The 26,069-nt window shown below is 35.1% G+C and overlaps 1 protein-coding gene across 1 annotated transcript; it reads right to left on the bottom strand.

The window, feature by feature from the left end:
• Window positions 1-23,923: 23,923 nt before the first annotated feature.
• LOC131033136 (1-aminocyclopropane-1-carboxylate oxidase-like) lies at window positions 23,924-25,671 on the bottom strand. Its single transcript, XM_057964268.1, has 3 exons — window positions 25,567-25,671; window positions 24,814-25,061; window positions 23,924-24,554 (listed from the first exon to the last, which is right to left on the bottom strand). The coding sequence occupies exons 1-3, from the start codon at window positions 25,633-25,635 to the stop codon at window positions 23,924-23,926; spliced, it is 948 nt and encodes a 315-aa protein (XP_057820251.1). The 5' UTR covers window positions 25,636-25,671.
• Between the last annotated feature and the right edge of the window lie 398 nt (window positions 25,672-26,069).

The raw sequence follows: 26,069 nt of genomic DNA, 5'->3' as shown, positions 1-26,069 counted from the left end.
CCAACAAAGATGCAACAACCAAAGCCAAATAGATAGCACTTAATGGACTTGATAAAGAAATAGCATTTCCTACCTCATTGCAATACCCAAAACTAGTTACAAAGAGCATCAAACACTATTATTCTCGAAAGAGGCAAGTACTAGTAGAAGGGAGGGTGTTTGCTGATTTGAATAGTGAATCAATAATAAACATATTCAATACCCAATTCTACATACTAATAGGAAGAGTAAATCATGAAGAAGTTGATAAGTAGTTTAATGTTGATTTGAACCGATGCAAGAGGATTAGTAGCATCAAGTGGATGGAACACCCCATGAAATCAGTCTCCAAAATCCCAAAAGCCCTATATAGGAGTGATTTTCAACAAGAATTAGGATATATTACTACTCTATTGAGTAAAGATATGGAGTTACTTACTACTACAACCTTTGAACCATGGATGTATTTTTATGTTGATATTGTCTAAGGGGGAAAACCTTGCTTCGCTAGGTAGAAATAATTAAAGATAACTTATATGAGCAATTGACAACATTTGAAACAAATAGGAAATGTTAAGACTTCCTATCGAGTGTATACCATCTCAACAAGATCTACATTTGCAAGCCCGGAGAGAAGAGGAACCTTAGGGTTGCAGCCAACACAAAATTTGGTATATGATCATTACCCATTGCTTGAATACAAGCAATCCCTCGAGCATTAAAAGAGAGTAAATGATGCATTTTCGAAGTCATTGGTGAGAAAAAAGGAGGAAGACAAATCCAAGAGGTCATCTCTTTAAGCTCAAGCTTTAGTTGAAAAACATGGTAATTGGTCTATCTAGTTTCCAATTTTTGCTTACATCAGAATTGAAGGGTTTCCAAATGCCCCATATAAGTTGCCTAGATATCCTATGGATAAGATTATTTTGTTGGAATTAAGCAAGCAATTAATTGAATCACAGAAGTTGGATATCCACTAGAGTGTTGAAAAGCAAAAAACTGAATAAAATATGTATGGAGCAGAATCTAGAAATAAAACTCATATGGCTCAAAATTTCACAGAACAAGCTTTCCAACGATATAAAGTTTTCAAAAAACGAAGTTCGGATGCTCATTCTATGACTCCAGGAGTGCAAAAAAAAGACCCCACTTTGACTGGAAAAAGACATAGTCAAACAGAAAAATTGGAAAAAATTACCAGCATGACGAGGTCCGGCTCAGAACCATCTTTCCGACGCCTATTCGTTTTCGAAAAAAAGACTCCGTATGCCCAAGTTATGGCCAAAAGAAAAAAAACCCCTCTTTTGGGCAAAAAAGGGTAAAAAAATTTTAAAAAAATTTTAAAAAAATAAATTTTTTTTTTTTTTGACGAAAATTTTCTAACGCATTTGCAGGTACAATGGTACGGATTTTTGTGCCTCATAAAGCATGCTAATGAAAAAATCATGGCCCAGATGCACTTGTCACCGAAATAGGTCGAATTATATATCAAAATGAATGGAAACGCCCTTTAGAAGCCAACGGTGAGATTTGTTTTGGTCCAAACTACTCTGATTTTTTTTAATGATTTTTTTGATGAATTTCTCGAAATTCATGCCAAAAAAGGCAAAACCAAAGAAAAAATTTCAGAACCCAAATTTGTCAAAAATTGACAAATTTTATATGGAAATAGGGGTTTTGGGGCGTTCTGAGCTCAATTGTGAGGTCCGTTTGAGCCCAAAATGATTGAAAACAAAACAAATACCCTAGATCCAATTAAAAAACTCTTAAAAAACTTGAAACCCTCCTCCAAAAAATCTTCTAAAAAATCAGGAACAAGCAGCAGCAGATGTAGGCTTTGATACCATGAAGAAGTTGAAGAAATACAACTTTAGAGATCCCAAGAACACCTACATGCAAATATCTGTCACAAGAGACGAATGGAAGCACATAAAGAAAAAAAGCATAAATGCTCTGAAGAAGAAAATTATCATTTAGAGAGGGAATCAATTTATGAAAAAGTGCAATATAATCCCTATAAAAGGATAATAGAAACCCTAAAGATATGCAACCCTAAAGAAACCCTAAAGGGATAATATGTATTTAATAATTAGAATGCCTACAATATTTATTAAATGCCTAAATTTAGCTTTATTAAATACCTACAATATTTATTAAATGCCTAAGTTTAGCTTAAGCGTAGAGTTTAATAGACTAATAATTAAATAAATAATTATTAGCTAATACAAGATAACTCTAACAATATGATGTGAACAGCCATTGTCAATTACCCATTCATCCTTATCATCAATTTTAGCAGCAAGTGCCTTCTCCTCAAGTACATTATTTTCCAATACCGGATCATCTTCCTTAATAGCCAAGAAAACCCATTCCTTCCCATTTTTGGATCCACTAGCAGAGTCTTTGACCGGTTCATCATTTGAATCAGTATTGCCTTCCTCATCCGTTATGTAGCATGATTTGTCTATGTTTTTCTTGAATCTATACTTGTTATGATATCCAAGGTTAGGCTTAAATGTTCTTTTAACTCTTTCTTCAAATCTTGAATTCCTATATCTAGATGCAAAATGACCAATCTTATTACATGCAAAACATTTAAAAGGTGATTTTCCTTCATACTTACTTCCTACCAGTCCTTTCGGTACTCTTCTAGAAAATAGTGCTTCAAGTTTCTCAAACTCATCATCTTCTCTCTTCATATCTTCTACTTCATTTGCATATAAATCTCTCCAGTCTTGCTTACCAGTTGTAGATGTAGATGCATGAAAAGCAGGTTCAGTCTTCACAGCTCTAGAAGGTCCAAATTCCTCAAGCTCAAAAGCAGATAGTTTCCCAACCAAATTATCTTTGTTGACAGATGTATTAGCCATTGTTCTCAACTCATTGATAGCAGTAGCCTTCATTTTGTAAGCCGATGGTAGGGCTCTTAGGACTTTAGAAATAATTTTATCTTCACTCAAAGTTCCACCACAACATTGAATTCCCATAACAATCTCATTTACCCTTTCCATGAATGCAATAATCCTTTCATCTTCTTCCATCTTTAGATTTTCATATCTCACCCGGTAACCATCAAGTTTAGCAATCTTCACTATAGGGTCACCTTCATTAAGAGTCTACAACTTATCCCATATAGCCTTTCCAGATGATTTGTCGTTTAATCCCATTATTTGTTGATCAAAAAGTGCACACAAGAGGGCTTCTCCTTCTCTACAATCATTCTCAAGCTCCTTATCCAGGTTTGCCAGAGGAGGATTGCCAGATCCCAGATCTCCTTGCCAAGACATCTCAAATGAGTCTCCATCTGAATCTTCCATACTATATAATTTGTTCCTTCAAGCCTAGGTATATCCCTTCAAAAGATAGCTCCAGAAGAACTAGATGAACTTGAACTGTTAGTCACCATAGAATCTTCCTCAAGCGGTTAAGCTTTCTGCAGAGAGGACCAAAGCTCTGATACCAATTGTTAGATAGTTCAGATAACCGAAAGATAACTAAGAGGAGGGGATGAATTAATTATCATAGATTACCATAAGTATTATCAATTTAAAACAACAATACCAAAACCCAAAATAATAATACCGGAATAGCAGTTAATCCAATTAAGCATAAACAATAACCACAGAATAAAAGTCATCCACACAACACCAAGATTTTTACGTGGAAAACCCGGTAAAGGGAAAAACATGGTGGGAAGCCTACCCATAGTCAAATAATACTTCTGCAGTAAGTATATGAATTACAATGAAGAGGCCTGCACTTGCAGGAAGGCCAACAACCTAGAGCACACTGCTCATCACAAAATGAGCCTCACTGACTACATACAAATCCAGGCTACAATCTAGAGAAGTGTTGAACTACAAAAGATAGCATCTCCTATGCCTGAGTACAATTTCTGTTAAGCTCAATACCAGATGACTAAATCCTCTTACACAAACCCAATTCGATCTCCTATGATCGACCAACTCCTCTACCTGAATGATATTACATTATTCGCACATTACATTCTTTGACCATGACCTCTTACAATAACCATGATGATCTACAATGACATCTTACATCTTATTTATACAAACCCTCGACCATAAACAATCAAGTCAGCCACCAGACAATAAATCAATTACATAATTACAAACCATGTCAGCTTTAGACCAAAGCAAATAATATCCAACACATAAGACCTCCCGAAAATACATCAATAGGTCCTATCCACACGTTACATTAATGTTGATCCATAAACTAGATCAACCGGGACCAAGTATAGGTCCACACACTTCAACAATGATCTCCAAATGCCAAGTCTCAAAAAACAATCACCAACATCTTGAAACTCCATCAGAAGCTACACCAACACCAATTATCCAATGCATCAAAGATCTCCACCAAAAGCTCTACCGGTGAAACCCTCGTCGAAACCAAAAACTAATCTTCTGAGTAAACAGAATAGCATCCAATTACTAGACCAAAACCAACTGACCAAATATGAGTATAAGCATTATGAACAAGCCAATTCCACCACTAGATTATACCAGAGTCAACCGGATCATGCTGGATCCAAGTTAACCAAAAACCACTCAACCTACCGGGACCAAAAGGACGTTGGTATAGCATCCAAACAGCTAGTGTTGACATCAATAACAAAACATCAATGCAACACATAATCAATTCCACCAAATGGCCAACAATCTCACCCTCCAAACCTTAAATACACCAACATTTCCTCTTCCAAGGAATGCCAAATCCTTGCACATTCCTGTGCCTCCTCTTTTAGAGGGATTTTTAATTCCTTTCTCCCTTTATTTTTTCCACAGAATCTTCTATTTTGGAATTTTTAATCCCTTTGTCCTCCCCAAGAAATTTTATATTCCTTTTTCTCTTCCTAATGTACTTGAGGAACTCTTCCCCATGTATTTGAGAAGTGTGGAGACAAGAAATGCCTTTATGGAAAATCTCTTGGATCTCCCACTTTTTCCTCTCAATCTTCCTCCACCTTCTTTCAATCCTAGCCCTTCATTCCCAATAAATCTTGACCCTCTATTTGGAGCCCTTCCAATCTATAAATTGGAGTCTCTACTCATCATAAATCATCCACCTTTCATGCAATCTTATGCTGCTCATTTGAGTTGCAATCCATCAATCATACCCTCATAATGCCAAAGTATTTCTTCATCTAAGCCAAGTATACCTCGTATTTCCAATCGATATCATCCTACCTTGTTGTGTACTAGAGAGAAATCCACATATCCTTCACCAAAGAGAAAAACAAATGAAGTGGAGCATCAAGTGCATCGACCTCATCAAGTTCAATTAGAGGAAGAAGTGAGAAACTTAGGTATAATGATAATTTGTTTGTTTTTAATGCTTTCTATTGCATTCTCCTTGATTTATGCATTTGATCATTAGATTATATTTTCCCCCCTTTAGGTGATCTTCATGATATTTGAGGATGTGGACATCTTGGAGGACTCATGGAGTCCTTGGTTGAGGTGTGGTTTTATGCTTTCATTTGACATGTTATCCTTGTTTGACAGGATGGTTGATATTATGTCATGATACACTCTGGATTCTAAATTAGAGTTATGGCATGTTACGGTTATTTGATATGTTCATATGGGGCATGTTATCTCCTAGGAGGAGATGGTTAGATCATGTTGTCATGTTGTCATGTTTATGTTCCTAATTTAGCTATTGGAGCCTTGACATTGATCTTGATTGATTCTCTTTGTCTTGAGTGTATGATATTTTTCTTGATACTTCATGATGGTGTTTTGTTGGATTTGGAGTTTGGCATGGATTGATCGGTTATAGGCACTCATGGATACATGGAGATGTTGGTGATGCTAGTATTCTTTTGTGATTAGAGATATGTATTGGGACGGTTGGTTTTTTAGTAGGAAGCTCGAGGAGAATTCACTTGGTATGGACTTGAGAGGAGATTGTTCTTAGTTTGAGTCATGATGGCTTGGATATCCTGATGAGCATTCTCATTCCCCACTACTACTTGAGAGGTATTGCCCATTGTTCCTTTCAGGTACATTATGCTTATTCTTATATTTCATAGATATGGATATTGAGATACAGAGATGTTTAGTTGTAGAAGGTTCATTTTGAGTGATGTCTAACATTGGTTATCTCCTTGTGCACAGGGTTTAATATTATGATAGACATTATTATGGTATTAGGAGATGGTTTGGTGGGATAATTTCCTTCATTTGGAATGGTTATTGTGAGTTTCATCTTCTTGGTTATGGGAGGCTTAGATCCATGTTAGCATTACATGATACTTATGTTTGTTTAATCTAAGAGATTGAACGAGGGTTTGGGTGTTGATATGTCTTTTTATTTGCAGTTTTATGGAGGAGATCATACTTGATGCAATGTTTCTTATTTGAGGTGTTGTTAGAAGGATAGGTTATGGTTTATATGTTGTCTATCTTCATTCTTTGTATTCTCTCTTGTTTGGGAGGATGACGACATATTATACAAGAGAGTAAGCAATAGTTGGGCTGCATGTGTGGATCATTGTGATTAGTCTTGGTACGACATATTTTGGTTTACTTGTCACATCTTGATATGAGAGATTATTGGTAGAATTGATATGCTTTGAGCTTCATTTCAGATTTGGTATTACCCATGTAGCGGGAGTTCCTAGATATGTATGTACTTCATTTATAGGTTTCTATATAGGTATCTTGATTGCGGTTTATGGGTTGATATGATGTTAGCATAAGTTTACTAATGTTCTCTATACCTAGGAGGTATGGATGGTTGGATGTATTGGCATGTATTGTGGATGTCATTTCCAATCATGTGGGTTTTCACTTTATGAGAAAAACTTGGAGCCTTTGTTATCACATTGGATTTTACAGTTTTGTTCATGGATTGGTGCATCTTCACCTTGGCTTGTTCCTTTTCTTCCATAGGTGGCATGTTGGAGGATGAGAGGAGTTCTTGCTTTAGATGGTGGTCACTTGGTTTAATTGCAGGTATCTTGATGGAGCACAAGAGTATATAGTTTGAGATTCATGTGGTTACATGTATGGTTATGATGATGTATTTCATTGATTGACCCTTATGCTTGATGTATACAACAAGTGGGAGAATGTTGGGAAATAAGGTGTTGTACATCTTTCATAATAATGTTTATAACTGTAATATTTATTTATTATGTGATGTTGCACATGGACATGTAACATGTAGAGATTCCTTTAGAATATTCTTAGGGCCACTTGATGAGTTGTATTGTAACATTGTAATATTATATTATAATTATTTAATATCGGGGAAAGATATTTAAAAAGAGAAAAATTAGCACCCAATATTGAATGTGGGGTCATGGGTTAGTTGTGAGCACATGGTTTTACTTTACCACTAGTTATTTTTGTGTGAGCTTTTGTCTATAAAAGAAAGCACATGTTTAGTGGTTAAGGTTGGTTGGTGGTTTTGGGCTATCATTGTATTGAGTCCTTTAGAGGATTGTATTTGTGAAGCATGACATGGGATGTAAGGATTCATGCTTGGAAACATGGGAATACATTGGAGATCTTGATGGTTTGAAGGTATTCATTGTAACTCTGTGTTGCTTTATGGCTGAATAATATGATGGAGTATGGATGCTTTTGGAGGCTAGGTTAATTTTCTCTCATGAGGGTTTTCCTAGGATATATCTTGTGGCTTTTCTATTTGATCTTTTCATTATGGTGATTCTATAAGCTTGTATGCATGATTTTCTCTCATGGGTAATGTGGAAAATGGGTTATTTGTATGCGGGTTTAAAGTATTATTTCTTAGTGTGATCAAGATGTTTGTGATTTTGCTCCACATATGTCCAATTTGAGGATGGAAACCATAAGAATTGGGACCATAAATCCCTAATTTAATATTAATGCAATACCATTCCTCTCTCTTTCTAGATGATCAATGAAAAGGCACACACCCTCTTTTCTAGATGCCACCTCAATCATATTAAAATTTCTACACAAAACCCAAGTGGCAGGGGGCATTGAATCCACAATCTATCACCAAAGGGAAGACCTTTCAACACCATTTGGAGCATAAACATTAACAATCCTAAAATAATGCTTTTAGACAGACATAGGGATCTACACTAGCTTGTGAGTAGGATTAAACCTATCATCAACAACACAAGAATGCCACTATGGTGCAAGAGGTGTAATAAACCCTCCACTACCAGCTTTGTGCTTGGAAGAAAAAACCAAGCCAACTGCTCAAATAGCCTGACATTCAACAAAAAAGCATGAAGGAAGCAACATTGATCCATTAAAGGCATAACACATCAATACCAAGGTAATAAGTATCCCACATGAATACTTCCTAGAAGGGTCAATAAGACCTCTTACATTCCATGAGAGAAAATTCATTTAATATATTATTCCATGCCATCATCATCCTCAAGTGAGGAGAACTGGTTGTGCAAAAAGGTTGAAGAAGGGCTATGAGAGGGGTTTAACCAGTTAGCTTGAGTTGAAAGCACCAAGGTTGGCCAAGGAGTTTGCACCAGAGGTTGAAGAATTGAGGCCTCAACATTATTAGAAACAATACTTTGTTTCCCCTTCTTTAATGGGTTTGAAATTGCAGGTGATAGATGAGAAATTGCGAGTTCTTGAAGATTGGTAGACATAGTTATGGATGATGTGGCATTTCCCGTAAATGTCATCATAGTTCATTTTCATTAGAATTGGTCATCTCTAAAGATGTGCATAGAGGCTTTGCAACCTTATGAGGGGTTTATCTCTTAGAGCTACCAAAAGCCAATCCATGACCTTGTGTTGAATAGATTGACAATAGAAACATGATTTGGATAGATTTATATAGAGCACATGTTGGGTGTGATGAAGACCTCCTATCTGAATATTAATTATGTTCTTAAGGTCATGAGATAATTTAACTTCAACAAACATCCTTTTTTCGTGTCAAGCATGACAAAACCGGTCTAGTTTGACATAAAAAACCTTCCCAAGGGAAGCAACAATGGATGAAAGAAAATGCCAATAGGATAGAAGAAGACCTGGGAACTCAAACCAAACTAGGAATCAGAGCTTCTTTTCATCAAAGACACAAAATTCTTGGGATTAGGGCTAAAAACTAGTAAGCAATACCTAACATACCATGATCCATTCTTAAAAATGAGCTGGACATGGTTAATCTTGGAAAAGAAAACTAAAAAAGCATTTGGTAAGGTTTTGGATGCCAATGAGGTGGATCTCATGAGGGCTCCATACCTTGGAAACCTAATCTCGAAGCATCTTTTTGTCAATGTAGGTTTTTATTTTCCTAGTTGGGTTTATTATTTTCCCTTTTCCTAGGTTTTTCCTATACTTTAATTAAGCTTGCTTAGGTTAATGAAGCATGTTTACTTAAGACAATTGGGTATTGAGGTGTCAGAATGCTATGAAGAGGTGCATTTACTATATTTAGACCATCATGGTGTTCTCTCCTCATTGGCTGGTATTACCACCTCCACCCCTCTCTTGAGTCTATATAAACATGCTACCTTGCTTGTATTTTGATATAGTTGGAGATAGTAATCTAATGTTATTTTGCCTTGGAGCACTTCACATCAGTTTTCTCTCGGTATCACTTTTATATTGTTATTTCATTTGCATTTACAGTTTATTTGATCTATCTCTTTCAATTCAATTTTAAGTTGTAATTCGTTTCTCAGATTTTAACATGGTATCAGAACTTGTTTTGGAAGTGTAGATTATTTGTAGAGATCTTGTAAAATCTTGCTATGTTTTCTATTGCATTGTGTACGATCTAGAAAACCAGCAAAGGTTTAAGAAGATCCAATAATATTGTTTTACATAAATGTTTTTTTTTGTAAAACAAGGTTTTCGAAGCTTAGATTTGTGAATGAACTTTCAAATAGTGCATGTTGAGGCCTAACGAAACTTTCCTTTGAATTTGGAAGGCCCCAAAACCTCTATTTTCATATAAAGTATGTCCAAGTTAGACACCAGAAGCTTTGCATGTTGTTTTTTCCTTGTTGAAGGCATTTTTTTAACATTGTGGCCCCATCTTCCGAAAGTGATAAAGAAAAACACTTTCTGGGTTTGTTTTGGTGCTATAAAAAACCATCTAGGTCATTGCCAAATTTTTTATCTAGCCAATAGATCTTTTTAAAATTGCGTCAAAAAGCTTCAGCTAGACCTCTCACCATTGCAGTTTTCATTTTTGCATCTGATCTTCAAATGAGGTTTTCTCAGTCATATGGAGGTTTTTTTTAGTGAATTTTTTTTTTAAATGGAGTATTGTTTCGTTCTCTTTGCAGTGGTGCAATCAATTTTTTCTTAGAAGTTATCAATTGTTCAGAAATTAAGTTTTATCAGTAAATCTGAAGGGCAGTCCCCGTTTAATGAACTTCAAACCACTATAACTTTCACATATGATCTCGGATTCAGGGAATTATTTTTTTGAAATTGGATATTTTTTCAAGTAGAATACATTGGTGTTGGTTTGATGCTCATATTCTGAGATATTAGTTTTGCCTTTAGTATTTGTGTCCATTTTTTAGACTTTATAAAACTCTGGAAAATAAATCCAGAATTGTAAATGCACTAAATTATAAATTTCCACATTATAATATCTAGGGGTTGTGATTTCTGATCTAGTACAAAGGGGGGGTGGTCCAGTGTGTTCTCTCTATGTTTTGTGTCTCTCCTTCCTGCACAAGAAATCTTACTTTTTGCATTAAAATGGATGAAAATATAGTAGAAATACTCACACCTTACAACTAATATGAGTGGAAGTAAAAAGTGACAATCTATCTTAAGAAGTTGGGGTTGTTTAGAGTAACTATGAGACTTGAAACTGAACTAGCACTATTTGCAGAAAAACCAAAATGGTTTAACAAATGTGATGAAGCTTATGGTACTCTATGTATCTCTATATCTTTTCATCTTAATTTTCATGTTGAATCTGCTACAACTCCAAATTATATATGGACAACATTAGAAGGGTTGTTTGGTAAACAAGATGAGTTAAGGGGACAACAATTGGAGAATGAGCTAATAGGGATAAATGCATGTAATTCTGATACAATTTAAGACTTCTTCACAAAACTAAAGGTTGTAAGATTGCAATTGAAGGCATGTGGGATAGATAAGAAAGATTCATAATTGATTCTAAGCATTCTTTCCAAACTTGGTCCAAACTATTCAGTTTTTGTTTGTACTTTCTATGCTACAAAAAGTGCCTTAGGAACTAGCTTTAAAATGCCTTCTCTTGATGATTTTAGAAAAGAACTCACACAAGAACAGGATAAGTTGATTCAAATGGGCACAATTAAGCCCTCTAAATCTCAAGCCTTGGTTGCCAACCAAGGTACAAAAGATCAAAATGGGCTTTCTAAGCAAGAAAATAAACAAAAGAAGAAAGAAAAAAAGAAGCAAGAACATAAGCTAGTTACTTCAAAAGAAACTAATTATGCATCTTCTTCAAAGGGTGACAAGCCCAAGAAGGAGAAAACTAAGTGTTCCTATTGTAAGAAACCTGGTCATGATGAACATAGATGTCTAAAGAAGCAAATTGATCATTTGACTAATCTTCTAGAAAAGAACAACATCAAGGTGCCTGGTTCTATCAAACCAAGTTCATCTCAGGAATCTTCAAAGGACACAAGTAAGGGGAAGGAAAGGGCAAGGCCCTAGTTGTTGTTGCTTCCCAACCTAATTCCTGGATTATTGACTCGGGTGGTTCACACCACATGGCTTCATCAAAGGATAGTTTTTCCTCCTTGGAGTCATGTTCTCTGCCATCTATTCTATTGGGTGATGACACTCCTGCTAAAGTGCATGGGAGAGGGTTTGTTGATGTGGGTGAAGGAACATTTCAGGATGTCCTTTGTGTTCCATCTTTGTCAACTAATCTCCTATCTGTCTATCAGATCACTCACACTAGCTCTGGCAAGTGGGTTGAGTTCACTCCAAACACAGTGGTAGTTAGTGAGATGCATAATGGGTCTAAAATTGTAGTGGGAAAGGAAGATCATCAGTCTAGACTGTATCACTTTTCTCACTTTGTTCCTGATTCTCCTTCACTTGCATTTCTTACTCACTCAAATGAGGTGAGTCATTTGTGGCATCAACGGTTTGGCCACTTGAACTATCGCTACTTGCAGTAGCTCAGTCAACATGACATGGTTATAGGGTTGCCTTCTATTCAATTTCTTGATGGATTTTGTCAAGGATGCATTCTTGACAAGCACCCTGAAGAAAAATTTGATAAAGGAAAAGCATTGAGAGCCACACAACTTTTGGAGCTAGTTCACAGTGATTCAGCAGGACCATTTCCAAATCCTTGTTTCAGTAGGGCCAAATATGTCTTGACATTCATTGATGATCTTTCTCAGTACACCTTCATATATTTTCTCAAATAAAAGTATGAGGTCTTTGAGTCTTTCTAGGAATTCAAAGCCTTTGCAGAGAAGCAATCAGGGAAAACCATCAAGGTTCTGCGCATCAATAATGGGGGGGAATATGTCAACAAGAGGTTTGAGGAGTTTTCTATCTCAGAAGGCATTGATCTTCAACACTCAATTCCCTACACTCCACAATAAAATGGGGTTCCAGAATGTAAGAATTGGTCCTTGAAGGAAATGGCTAATTGTATGATCCACTCCAAATCATTGACACCTCAGTATTGGGCATAGGCCATCAACTGTGCATGTTATATCCAGAATCGAGTTCCTCATCAAGATGTGAAGGGGGTAACTCCTTTTCAAGCTTGGACTGGTCAGAAACCCACAGTCAAACACTTCCGAGTGTTTGGGTCTTCTGCATGGGCCCACATTCCAGCAGAGAAACGCAAGGCTATGGATCCACAAAGAAAGCCTTACATATTTGTTGGGTATCTAGATGGTATTAAAGGCTACATGATTCTCCATCCTACCACACATGAGTTTCTCATTGAGAGGAGTGTTCATTTTGAGGAGGATACTTCTAGTTCTTCTTCTACCACTTCTCCATCTTTCATTCCTATGGAGACATTGCAACTTCATGATGACAGTTCTTCTGAGGATTTTAATCCTCATAATCCTTCTGAGGAGTCTTCTTCCTCCACTTTAGATGATGATGGCGAGGATTCATCTTCCTCTTCTCTTAGTCATCCTTCAGAGGGTGATGATTCTCCTCCAAATTCTCCTCATTCTCCAGCTACTTGGCCTCTTTGGGCTTATCAGACATTGGATTCGGCAGGTGATTGGGTTGGTGATCCTAGATGAGAGAAGAACATGGTCACAATTTGAGCATGCTCCACATCTCTTCTTTGCTACAGCTTCTGATCCACAAACCTTTCAGGAAGCTTCAGGTGTCCCCAAGTGGGATGCAGCTATGCAAGAGGATTTCAATTCCTTGGAGAGGAACCATACTTGGGATTTATTCCCTCTTCCTAAGGGAAGGAAATTTGTTCGGTGCAAGTGGATCTCCTGAAAAAAATTTGTTGTAGATGGGTTGGTTGATAAGAATAAGGCTCGCCTGGTCTCCAAAGGATTCTCCCAGGTTGCTGGGATTGAGTACTCTGAGACTTTTGCGTTAGTTGCCAAGATGAATTCCATTTGACTTGTCCTTGCTATTGTTGCAACCCATCACTGGGAATTTCATCAGATGGATGTGAAGAATGCCTTTCTTCACGGTGACCTTCAGGAGGAGATATATATGGAGCAGCCACAAGGGTTCATCCAAGATCCTTCACTTTTTTGTCACCTTCGGAAGTCTCTCTATGGCCTTAAATAGGCCCCTCGTGCCTGGTATGCCAAGATGGAATCCTTCCTTCTGTCAGTTGGGTTCACTCGATGCCATTTAGATCCAAACGTCTATATTTTGTAGTAGGATGATACTCTCACCTTCCTTGTTCTCTATGTTGATGACTTGTTGATCATTGGGAGTCACTCATCCTATATCAAGGCAGTCAAAACTGCCCTTCATGATTGCTTCTTGATGTCTGACTTAGGCCTACTCCACTACTTCTTAGGGATTGAGATCACTCAATCACCTTCTGGTATCTTCATTGGTTAGCCTAAGTACGCTCTTGATATGCTCTCAATATTTCGCATGGCTAACTATAAGCCCGCACCGACTCCATTTCTGTCAGGATTCAAACTTGAGGCTTCTTGTTCTTCACCGTTGGTGGATGCTACCTTGTATCGTCAATTAGTTGGAAGCCTCATATATTTGACTCACACAAGGCCTAATATTTCATATGCAGTGGGCCTAGTCTCCAGGTTCATGTAGGAGCCACATGAGTTGCATTAGAAAGCAACTAAGCGGATTCTTCACTATGTACAGGGTACTCATAGTTATGGGATTCATTATACAACGGGCGTGGATATTGACTTGGTGGGATATTCAAATTTAGATTGGGCAAGTGATTATCAAGATCGCAAGTCCACTTCAAGGTATTGCTTCTTTGTTGGTTCTGGTCCAGTTTCTTGGTCGAGCAAGAAACAATCTGCTATTGCTCTTTCATCTATTGAGGCTGAGTATTGAGGAGCAGTTAATGCTACTACCGAGGCCATTTGGCTTCAAAACATTTTCACTGAGTTTGGCATTTCCTTTCGAAAGCCTACAACCATCTTTTGTGACAACCAGAGTGCTATTCAGATTTCTCACAATCTGGTCCATCATCAATGAAACAAGCACATTGAGATTCACATGCACTAAATTCGGGAGCTGATTCATGAGTAGGTTCTTGATCTTCAATACTATCTGACATCAGATCAAACTGTAGACATCTTCACCAAACCCTTCACTGAAAGAAAGTTCATTCATTTGAGATCTTTGCTTGGGGTGCGACAGGTGTTCTCTTTTGTTGGGGGCGCTTCTTATTTCCTTCTCTCTCTTTCTCTCTATTCTCGGGGGGGTGTACATGGGTACATCATCAGGCTTCATTTGTCGGGACCCATATTTTCACCCACCTAAGCTATGCTTAAGGGGGGTGTTAGTGTAGGTTTTTATTTTCCTAGTTGGGTTTATTATTTTCCCCTTTCCTAGGTTTTTCCTATACTTTAATTAAGCTTGTTTAGGTTAATAAAGCATGTTTACTTAAGACAAGTGGGTATTGAGGTGTCGGCATGCTATGAGGAGGTGCATTTACTATGTTTAGACCATCATAGTGGTCTCTCCTCATTGGTCGGTATTGCCACCTCCACCCCTCTCTTGAGTCTATGTAAACATGCTACCTTGCTTGTATTTTGATATAGTTGGAGATAGTAATATGATGCTATTTTTCCTTGGAGCACTTCACATCAGTTTTCTCTCGGTAAAACTGTTATGTTGTTTATTTTATTTGCATTTACAGTTTATTTGACCTATCTCTTTCAATTCAATTCTGGGTTGTAATATGTTTATCAGATTTCAACACTTTTCAAGAAGGACCCTCCAAATTAAATAACCAATAAGCATAAATTTCTCTGACCATTGACATGAAAAATTAAATTTTGGAGTGGGAAAAACCACATTTGAGGGATTCTCAGAAGGCATACCTTATGAAAAACTTTTGGAGCAAATTATTTCTGGGGTCCTTGTTCAATGGAGCCATTCATCCCACATGCCAAAACATCAACACTGGCATAAACTATTGGTTTGATGTTGGTCATGGTCATAAAAAACCTAGAAAGTCTGACAGTAAACGCACTATGACACAAGAAATTGGCATGTAGAAAAAAAAAAAACAAGAAACCCTAGCAGAACGAAAAACCATCTCAAAACCTTAAAATGATTTTGATATCACATTTTGATTTCACGACTTGTTTTTTATGGTTAATATAAAAGGAAACACCTTATTCATTTCAACAATAATAATTGTTGTATAAATTTTATTCACATGAATTTATTTTTTTGCCTAATGAATAGGTGATAAATGTTTTTGGACACAAACAAGCAAGATCCATATAAACATGCATCATGTGATTGTAGAGGAAGATAAACAAGATTCTCTCAATTATATTGCATTGATATGGATTTCATGACAACCACAAATACACCAATTCAAGCTGCTTTCTGACATATAAGATATTTGATGTAAATGAAAAAATATATAAGAAAAAAATATGTATGATTCACCAGCCAAACATTATAGAAATTAAAAGAATATTCATTTTACAAAGAAATATGGATACAACTTATAGGGCATGGCCTTTCCTATAAAATTTCTCAAGTTACTTTATATATTGTTTCTGAGAATGATGGTTTGGGTCAAGGCAATGACTCAAATGTAGGGGAGTACAATCTAGTAGGTTAGATTGCAATTGAAATGGAATAGATGAACTACAAGGTCATAATCAATTTTAAGACTAACATAGTGTAGTTCAATTTTTATGTGTGTGAGAGCATGAGTTGTCATGGACCATTTTCCTATTACTTATGGATTAATTTTGTTGATCACTTCATTAGTGCCCTTGTTTCATTGGCCACAAAGTTGTGTGTTTTTATTTCATTTTCTAATATATTCTCCTAAAGACATATATGGATTCTCATTTTCTCTATAAGAGATACACATCCCCATTTAGAGAAAGTTTTGGTATACTGCCTATATTTTCCTTTCATATGCACAAAGTTATCCTATGTCCTTTATTTGGCCCAACATAGATTACCAATATATAAGAAATCACAAAAAATCCATCTTGGTCAATTCATGTTCAGTTTTGTCCCTTGCAATAATCAAAATCTTTATGTTGTTCCAATATATTGAAAATTTAATTTTGGAGGTTTCTATTCATTTACTTTTCCTACTATTTTTTTAGAGTCTCTAGGCAAGTGTATACTCTATGTCAAATCCTTTTTGACATTTTCTTACCAATTCTTGATTTTCCCTCTTCCTTGTCTTCCCTCAGTTTGTAGATATTTTGACATTAATGTATTATTTCTTTAATTATTATAGATTATAGACCCAATTTGTAATATTCCATTTTGTGTTATTGTTATTCCCTTCCCCACTTTTTTTATTTTCTACCTTCCTCCTCCTCATTGTTTGTTGATTTATAAAATATTCAAACACATTTATGCATTCAAGCATTCATGATCTCCTATCAATTTTTTTTCTTTATTCTTCCTAATTAACTCCTTTTAAAATTTGGACGTTCTCAATAAATTTATACTCCTCATGAAGTGCATCCCAAATCCAATCTTCTGCTAATTCATCTTTTATCGATATTTCCCCCTAGTAACAATAGTTGAGATCACACTTTCTACTTATAGACTTCTAGCTATTCCTTGCAAGTTGTAATGTAAACTCTAATCCTAAGATATCACTATTAATTTTATGATTGTATAATTTTTTACTTCCCAAATACATCATATTATCTAAACAACTTTTAGATATACCTCAAGACTTTAACATTCGAAAAATAGAATTTAGTTATTATTTTGCATGATCCAAGACATAAATAATGGTCTCAAATGAACACTATAAGACATAGTTTATGTAAAATGATATATGGTTGTTGATGCATAAAGCATGGTTTGTGAATATGATGTGCAATCTGATACATGTGGTAATCTAAAAACTTTTTGAACACTCCTACATTCTTGCCCAACTTACAAGATGATTTTATAATGATATATGCATTCTTGAGAGATCTAAAAAAGGGTGTTAGTTGGTTTTGGGTGTTGATCTATAGTGGAGTTGTTCTCATTTTAATCTTGATTATTCTCTAGGGCATCAATGAAAGTTTCAATTTTAGTCTTTCATGTCAAATAGACGTTTCAAGTCAATGAAAAGTATAAAGTACAAGAGATTATTCATGACACAAGTGCCTTCATAATCATCTAGGTTAGTTTAGGAGATAGATATGGTATCTTTCATTTTCATGTCATACTTATTAGTTCAACTTCTATTAGAATAGCTAATTGATTTGAACTTAGAGATTATAAAATGTCTAGTGAAATAAATTTAATTCAATCTTTGTAATATAATATTTGGGTTCATCTTGTTCAAATGTCTAGTTTTGAGTATTGGTTCTAGAGGAGAGGACCTACAGTTCTGAGAGGCAACAAATATAACTTTCTTTTCACAAACCCATCACTATTCACTAGCTATTGTAACACAACATAAAAAATGTTTCATGTGACATTTTTCTTACATCAAATTGTATAATTTAAAGACATTTATTGTTATTTTACATATACACTAGAGGAATGCAAGGATAATATAGAAGAATAATTAGACTATATGTCAACTTTAAAGGGAAAGAAATAAATCAAATATGCATCATCAAATAGGTCATTTACACATCTTTTAATATTTTCTTCAATATATCTCATCCTCAATTATTTCCACTAAGGGGTTTGACATAGGAGAATTTGTTCACCAAACAAGTTGGAAATCTTCTCAGTGGTATATCTAGACACAACTTTCTTCTAAATTATGTCTATATTGGATAAAATTATTTTTACACATAAAATTATTTCATAATAATTGAGCTAACACGTATACAGTTCAAGATCAAAAGCATCATTTTTGTGACAATTTAAACTCCACATTCATCATTTTCTAAAACAATTAATTTTATAATAATGATGACTTGATTTAGAATGACATCAACACTAATGTCCATCATCTTCCTATATGCAAATAAATCTATTCTTTTAATTAATTACAAGCTTTATTTTAATTCTATTAGATTACTTTTCTACTAATACATTATAAATTTTAATGAACCTCAATAATTTATATGAAAATTTTACCTTCTAAATATATAATCTTATTTATTCATATTGTTTACTCTTGTTGAGGCTATAAAATATAAAAAGGAAAGTTACATGAAACTTTACTTCAACCAATGAAATAACATGAAATAAAAATAAATAAAAGATATTATACCTTCATGATATACGTCTCATTGTGTCCTAACTGCAGATGAATTGATCTCAGACAAGCACTGGTAGCTTCCAAGGTGGCATATGAAGAATGGACTGATAGTTAGCTGATACTATGGTATGCATATGCAAATGATTTAAGCTAACATGGTATTAATCTATGATAAAAATTATAAAATTGATAATTGCTTCAAAATCAAACTCAGATGCAAAATAAAGACTCCTAGAATGACTATAAGTTTAAGCTATTAGTTTCAAAATGGCTTGGGAGGCCTCTTTTTATAGATTTTTGAATGCAAAAGCTAAGGTGGCAGAGATCAACAGTCATGATCAAATCTAGCAAATTGGATGGCTATGAGCAAGAGGTTGAAGGTTGAGAGAAAGGGGGAAGGAGAAGACAAGTGTCACCCATCTCACCTTGACTGGGTTGAAGACTTGAGAGGATATAGGATAGTTGGAGAAGATGTAGGAATGAGAGGACAAGTGGACTCAAGTCCTCCTAAGATATAGGGATGTTGGAGAGAATATAGAAGAAGGTTAATAAATATGTGTACGCACACAATATTTCATTTATTTTGGAAGTTGGAGATAAGTGGCTAATAAATGATTTTATTTTATTTTATTTTGTTGAATTAATTTATCCACATGATGGATGAGTTGGCAAAGGGGAGATGAAGTGGAGATGGAAACGTGAGTTGGAAAAGGGATTAAATAATTAATAAATTATCTAATTAATGAGACTATATGATAGTAGATAGAGGAATAATCAAATATCAATTATTTAATTATTAAAATAGAAGAAAGGGATAAAATGAATTAAAATGTTTTAATTAAATTAATTAATAGAAGGATATAAAATGCATTAAATAAATTAATACTTTCAAATTAACTATTTAATAGAAGAATAATTTATAAAATATATAAAATATTTATTTAATTGCTCATAACCAATTTTATGTGTATACAACTCTTATATAGAGTTTCATTAGAACAATATTGCAAGTCCATTACACATTTTGGTATAAATATTCTAATCGCAATTCCAATTGAAATGCAATTGAATTTCATGTAAAATAGAGATGTTAAAATTATGTTTTCATGATCAATTTAAATGAAATTAATACATATCTAGTTTATACAATTTTAAAGAAAATAGAAAATGGATTTAATTTAAATATTTTTAACATAAAATTAAAGAATTGTTTTTGTCATACTAATAATTTACTTTAAAATTAATTTACTAAAACTCCATATTTATTTGGTTTTTGTGGAAACTCTTTTTAATTAAAAAATATATTATAAATTTCATTATATCTATTAAATTTATAATGTTACTTCTAAATATTTATTTTACATAAAACACACATATTAAATATTTATTGAAAAACATATTAATATAATTATTATTTTAATAAAATGTTTTGATTTAAATATTGTTTAAAATTGACAATAACATTTTGAACAAGTATTATAGATATAATAATGGTCATTTATTAGATGAAACTAATGGCAACTTATCGTTGAAATAGATGGGTTTGAGCAGGAGAGGCGGGAACATAGGGGCTGGGGTTTCCTCAAATGATGAGGAAGCCAATTCAGACGATGAAGACGATTGTGGCGACCATTCTTTGGCAGCATTTTGCTGGTTTTTTTGGCAGGTTTTGACTTTGTTGCACCGTTGCAAGATGGGTTGTGTTCTACGTCGCGATTGTGAGGTGTGTGCCTTTTGGCTTCGATGATGGATGGGGATGCATTGATCCTCCTATTTTTGTTTTGGCAGAGGTGGGGGGTTAGTGCCCCTGTTGGGGAGGTGGTATGGTCGACCTTCCCTTTCTCTTTGTTCCTTCTAATGATGGTTACAGAGGGCATTGGTGGAGAAGATGCTTCTGCACAAGGAGAGAAGGCTCCTCTGCATTAGCTTTTGAGTGCGGGATCAGAACCCTACGATTATACTTCTCCCTTTAGGGCTCCCTATTTGTTCTGTACTTTGGATGACAGGGGATGTGGAAGGATTTGGGTTTTGGTCTTTGTGACCTCCGTTTTGGTTTCTCCTGGGGCTTTGGTTTTCGGAGATGTTGTTATTTCTAAGGCTCCTTCGAAGCTTTGGAAGGTCTATTTTAGATGTTTGGAATGTGCTTCTCCTTTTGTTCTTTCGTTGCTAGGCTTTCCTCCTATTGAGGTGGAGGACCTACTTTTAAGGAGCCTTTTGAGAGGGTTTACTGGGCGTCTGGTTTTCACCCTTCCTTGTCTGATAGAAGTGACCCAGTTTCCTATGGAGGTGGAGATATGGTGGAGGGGTAAAGATTGGCTTTAGCTTACTGTTATGGTGCTTTTTGGGACGTCTATTTGTCTTTCTCATAGTCCTATTGAGGTGGACATCTCTCCTATTGAGGTGGAGAGATGGTGTGTTTGGGCTTTTCGACTTCTAATGTTGCCCATGCCGCTGGCTGAGGTTTGTTGTTCTCTCTCTCAAAGTTGTCTTCTCGAAAGTGTCTGGGTTTTTCTCTTCCTAGATCCCCAACTGTTTTTGTGGCATGTGCTCTTATTGTTGTCTCTTCAGAAGGCTGTTTTGTTCCTAGCTTTTGGTACCTTGGGTAACCTTTTTTTTGGTTTTGGGAGCCATGCAAAACCTATTAATAGGATGGATGCTAGCAATTTTTGAGGGCCTGGTCTTGCCAGCTTTTGTTCTTGTTTTTGGTTAAGGGAAGGTTGTGCTAATGGTGACCTGGTTTCTTTGCTGAAGGTTTGGGGATCTTGGAAGACCCTTTGCTAGTTTTGGGCACCAATTCAAAACCCAAATTCTAGGTTTGGGGAACCTGTCAAAACCCTTAGTTTCCAGATTGGGTATGTATGGTCAAATGTTGCTACCTGGATTTTATATTTGGGGTTATGAGTGCCCGGATCCACCCATGGTTGTAAATATAGGCTAAGGGTGCCTCTGTTTTACCCTTGTGCTCTTTCTTGGGGCTGATATTTTCAGTCCTAGTTTTGGTGGGCCTGCTAGATTTCTTAAGTTTATTCCTTCGAGCAGCCTTGTTTTTCTTTGGTTGGATGTTGTTTGGTTGTGGCTTTCATTGTTAATATCTTTGAGTAGCTTGCTTTGTTGGGTTCTAGATCTCGGTAAAATCTATTGGGTTCCAAGTCCCTTCAAAACCTATTGTATGGGGTTTCGGGTCCCCTCAAAACTTGTTATCAAAAACTAATGGAAACTTATGTTTTATAGTTTGAAAATTGTTAGAGTAAATATAATTTACTCTTGCTTAAGTTCCACTTAGGTAGATATTAGCTGTCATATTGTATTTCCTCGGTTGCATTAATACTTTTATCAGGTAGTTGAGCTTACTAACTCCTACCTAACCTTGTATCTTATTGCGACACTTCTCTTTATGTACTCTCCATTTTTCTCACTCTTGTCTATATGATCACTAAGTAATGTGGTAAATTAATGGATCAAGTTTAACTTCTCTAAGTAAATGTTTTGATTATAACCCAAACTTTTGTGTCTAGGCAAATGTCCCAATTCATCAACATCAACCCAAACTCTTCATGTCTAGGCAAATGTTCTGATAACCCAACTCTGCATCAACACGATCCCAAGATCGCTAGGACAAATGCTCTAATTATTGAACCCACTCAACTATCCATAATTAATATGCAGATTTGACTATCCAATCAACAACAACTCATCAAATTTGTAGAATAGAAACCTTCAATTATACATGTTCCTCTTTAAATTCTAAAAAAGAACATGTAAACTTAAAGCTTTTCCAAATGTATCATGCATGACCCCAAAAGCACAAAAATAATGTAATTGAACATTGTAAAAATGTCCCAAAAATGCACCATTTATACAATTATCACTTTATAATTTCAATTAAAAAAAATCTCTTGGAAGAGGTTGTGCTCCAATGCCTCCTCTCATGCCTCGAGGAGAGGATTAAATAGATAGGTTTCAGTAAGTATGTTTGTTTTTGAGGCTGTTACAGAGCACATAGTTGACTCTTCTTTTGATTTTCTTTGTTAATCTAAATCTTCTAAATGAAACTATTTAACGATGTCTCAGACTTATAAATTTTGATAAAGCTTTTATAGTTTTCATCTGAAAAGGATAAATGTTTTGTAATCGGCAGCTAAACCCACTCTGAGTTTAGATAAATTCAGGACTATGGATGTGGTTTTCTCCTTCTGTGCATGCTCATGGACATAATTTTATATCCACAATTTTTATGCCGTACTAGATCATTGTAGAAATCTGTGGTTTCTTTTGTAAATTTTCTTTAAAATCAATATATTTTCCTGGCTCTGCCTATTATCGACCCAAAAAAAAAAAATCTATTAACCTTATCACTGCAAAACACAACTCACTAAAAATACCGATCACACACAATCTCCATAATGCAACTTTAATCAATATTTAAATGAAAATTTACCTCTTTTCACAGTATCCCACAGAAATCAACTTTGCATTTACATTTCAACACAGGGGTTGTATTTGCATTTATATGGCATGTTCAAACACATTCTACCTTTTCGGCCATACTCCTTGCACAACAGTTGTTTCTTTCATATATATATACTTAAATTGCAGATTTTTAAACACAAACAAATACAATTCATGACATGAAAAACTAGAGCATATCTTAGTCCTTCAAAATTGTTAACTCAGTGTAAACATATTAGTGGTTTACTTCTTCCTGCGAAGTCTTGCGATGCATCTTTAATCATACAAAAGATTCCCGGCAACGCTTTTATTTCATCCTCATCGTCTAGCTTATTGCTAACACTTCTCACATACAACATCAACCACCAACTTCAATACAACGTCTGGAAAATGATGTGTTGCATACAAAATTTGCACAAGTATCCAATGCTCAACAATGAATATTAACCAACAACACACAACGGTCTGGATGGCTTTGTCAATAAATCAAACACTTATCAGCAAAGAACAATCCTTTCAACAATAACCTTACAGCTCATTTTATTAGTCTTTTGCATCTATTAGATTCAATAGACTGACTTTATAAAGTCATTATTTTTTCATTAAGAAAATAACTTCCCACCCAACTAACCTGATTACTAATTTATTGAGTGTAAACCTTATTCATTCAACAATAAATTGGTTCATTCAACCTTCCCACTGCTTTGAAGCGGGGTTCTTTTTCTTCATATTTTTGCTGAGAGTAAATCTTCATATAGTCGCCAAATAGATACTTTGGATAAGTATATAATTCATGAGCAGCATTTTCATTGGGTTGAGCTTGAGCAATGAGCTGAGGTGCAGGGCTGACCAGTGCATTGTATGAGGGATTATAGAAGGATGCCACTGATAACCGGTTTCCATCCTTTGTTGGAAGAATTCGATGCCATGCACTCTTATACTTGCCATTGCTCACTGCTTCTAACTGATCACCTATGTTTACAACTATTGAGTATTGCATAGGTTGCACATCAATCCAAGTACCATTGTTAAGCACTTGAAGGCCAGGAACCTCATCATCTTGGTACAAAAGAATGAGCCCACCTGCATCTGTATGAGCACGGATACCCTTTATCAGATCTGGCCTAGTGCAGGCAGGATAATGGCTCACCTTGGTGCCAAAGAATGGCTTCTCCTTGTCTCCCCCTGCAAATGCCCATTTCAGATATCCTTTCTCTAGCCCCAAACTTTCACTTACTATTTCCAAAAGTTTCTCTGTCAGATTGAATATTTGGCTGCGGAACTCCTCAATTATCTCCCTGCATAAAATGCAAATGTTAATGTGTTAGATGTTTTGCATTGACTTGAATAAAACTTCTTGACCCTTCAACGATAATTTTTACCTTCATCCAAATAACATCTCAAAACAATGTTCGAATTTGAAAAATAATGTCAAAATTTAAGAATTGTAATGTTTACTCTGATTCTACTATTCCACATTATAGGAAATATATAGGAGGACCAAATAAAATGATGTGCAGCAGTATTTTTAGTATTGATTGAATATTGTACACATACTTGAAATCTTTGGGTTCTGAAGGCCAAGAATTTGCGTCTCGCATCTCATGCACTTGAAAAACATCCTCCCAATCCATATTCTCAATCTTCTCAACATTATTTCCCTTTGCTTCAGCTTCAATGGCTTTGTTCAGTGCCTTTACTGGTGAAGAATTCTTGAAGTTTTGTTCTCTGTTAATCTTATATTGCTGTGAACATACCTCCTTCACACGGTCCAGAAGACCACGGTCAATGCCATGGTTTGTAATCTGAAAAATTAAAAAAACTTTTACCCTTAATTAATTGCACAAATTCCAAATTTTCAAACAAAGCATATCAGTCCACCCATGATATGTATTGTTATTGAAGATCCTATCAATCAAAATTAAATTAATTTTTTTTCAATATAAAAATATCAGCACCCAATTAACAGTTGACCCATCTTTTTAATTGTAAGATGGATTCAGCTGGCTATCTTACAATCATTTTACTGTTATATGTTATCATCTTATTGTTTCTTAATCAGAACTTACTTTATTTATATAACCAAAACAACAATAAGATTATAACATAAGAACAGTAAAATAATTATAAGAAAATGATCCCAACACTAACCGAAATTCATTAAAAAATGTTTTACTTATACAATCGAAACAACCGACCCAATTTTTTTCTATTTCTAGTATAACCCAGATGAAAAGCAAGCATATACACCTGAAAAAATATTTTTTTCCTATTTCTAATATAACCCAAATGAAAAGCAAGCATATATACCTGAAAAAAATCCAGGAGACACAGAAGCCTGTGCAATTTGAGCCATAATGGCCTTCCTGTCTCCTCCATGAATGTTCTTTACATCAATCACTGGAACACCCATTTCTGAATTTCTCGAAAGCCACTTGAGACAATCAAATGTCAAACAAACTTGCACAACTGGGAAGATAGATAGATGAACTCTTGCTAATGTTTGCAACCATGAGACCCTATTTATATCTTCAACATACCACCAGTCACCAAGAATTCAAAGTCATTTGCAAATTCAATTCACGTATGAGAATACTTTCCCACCACGTTTCTTCGAAATGATGCATATCCACAGTGTGCCAACATTTCCATCTGGTCTTTTGACAAAAGTTTCACGTTTCGTCTTCAATTCAAATCACACCTTAATTTTCTACAGCTAAATCCAATTGTTGTTTGATTAGGATTCATTTTAGTTTTAAAAAATAGAAAAATAAACACATTCTTCAAATATAATGATGATTAAGGATTCTAAA

Source organism: Cryptomeria japonica, chromosome 4 (assembly GCF_030272615.1).
Source record: "Cryptomeria japonica chromosome 4, Sugi_1.0, whole genome shotgun sequence".
Taxonomy (NCBI): Eukaryota; Viridiplantae; Streptophyta; class Pinopsida; order Cupressales; family Cupressaceae; genus Cryptomeria; species Cryptomeria japonica.
The sequence above is the reverse complement of the archived record's forward strand: the minus strand, read 5'-3'. Positions and strand labels throughout refer to the sequence as shown.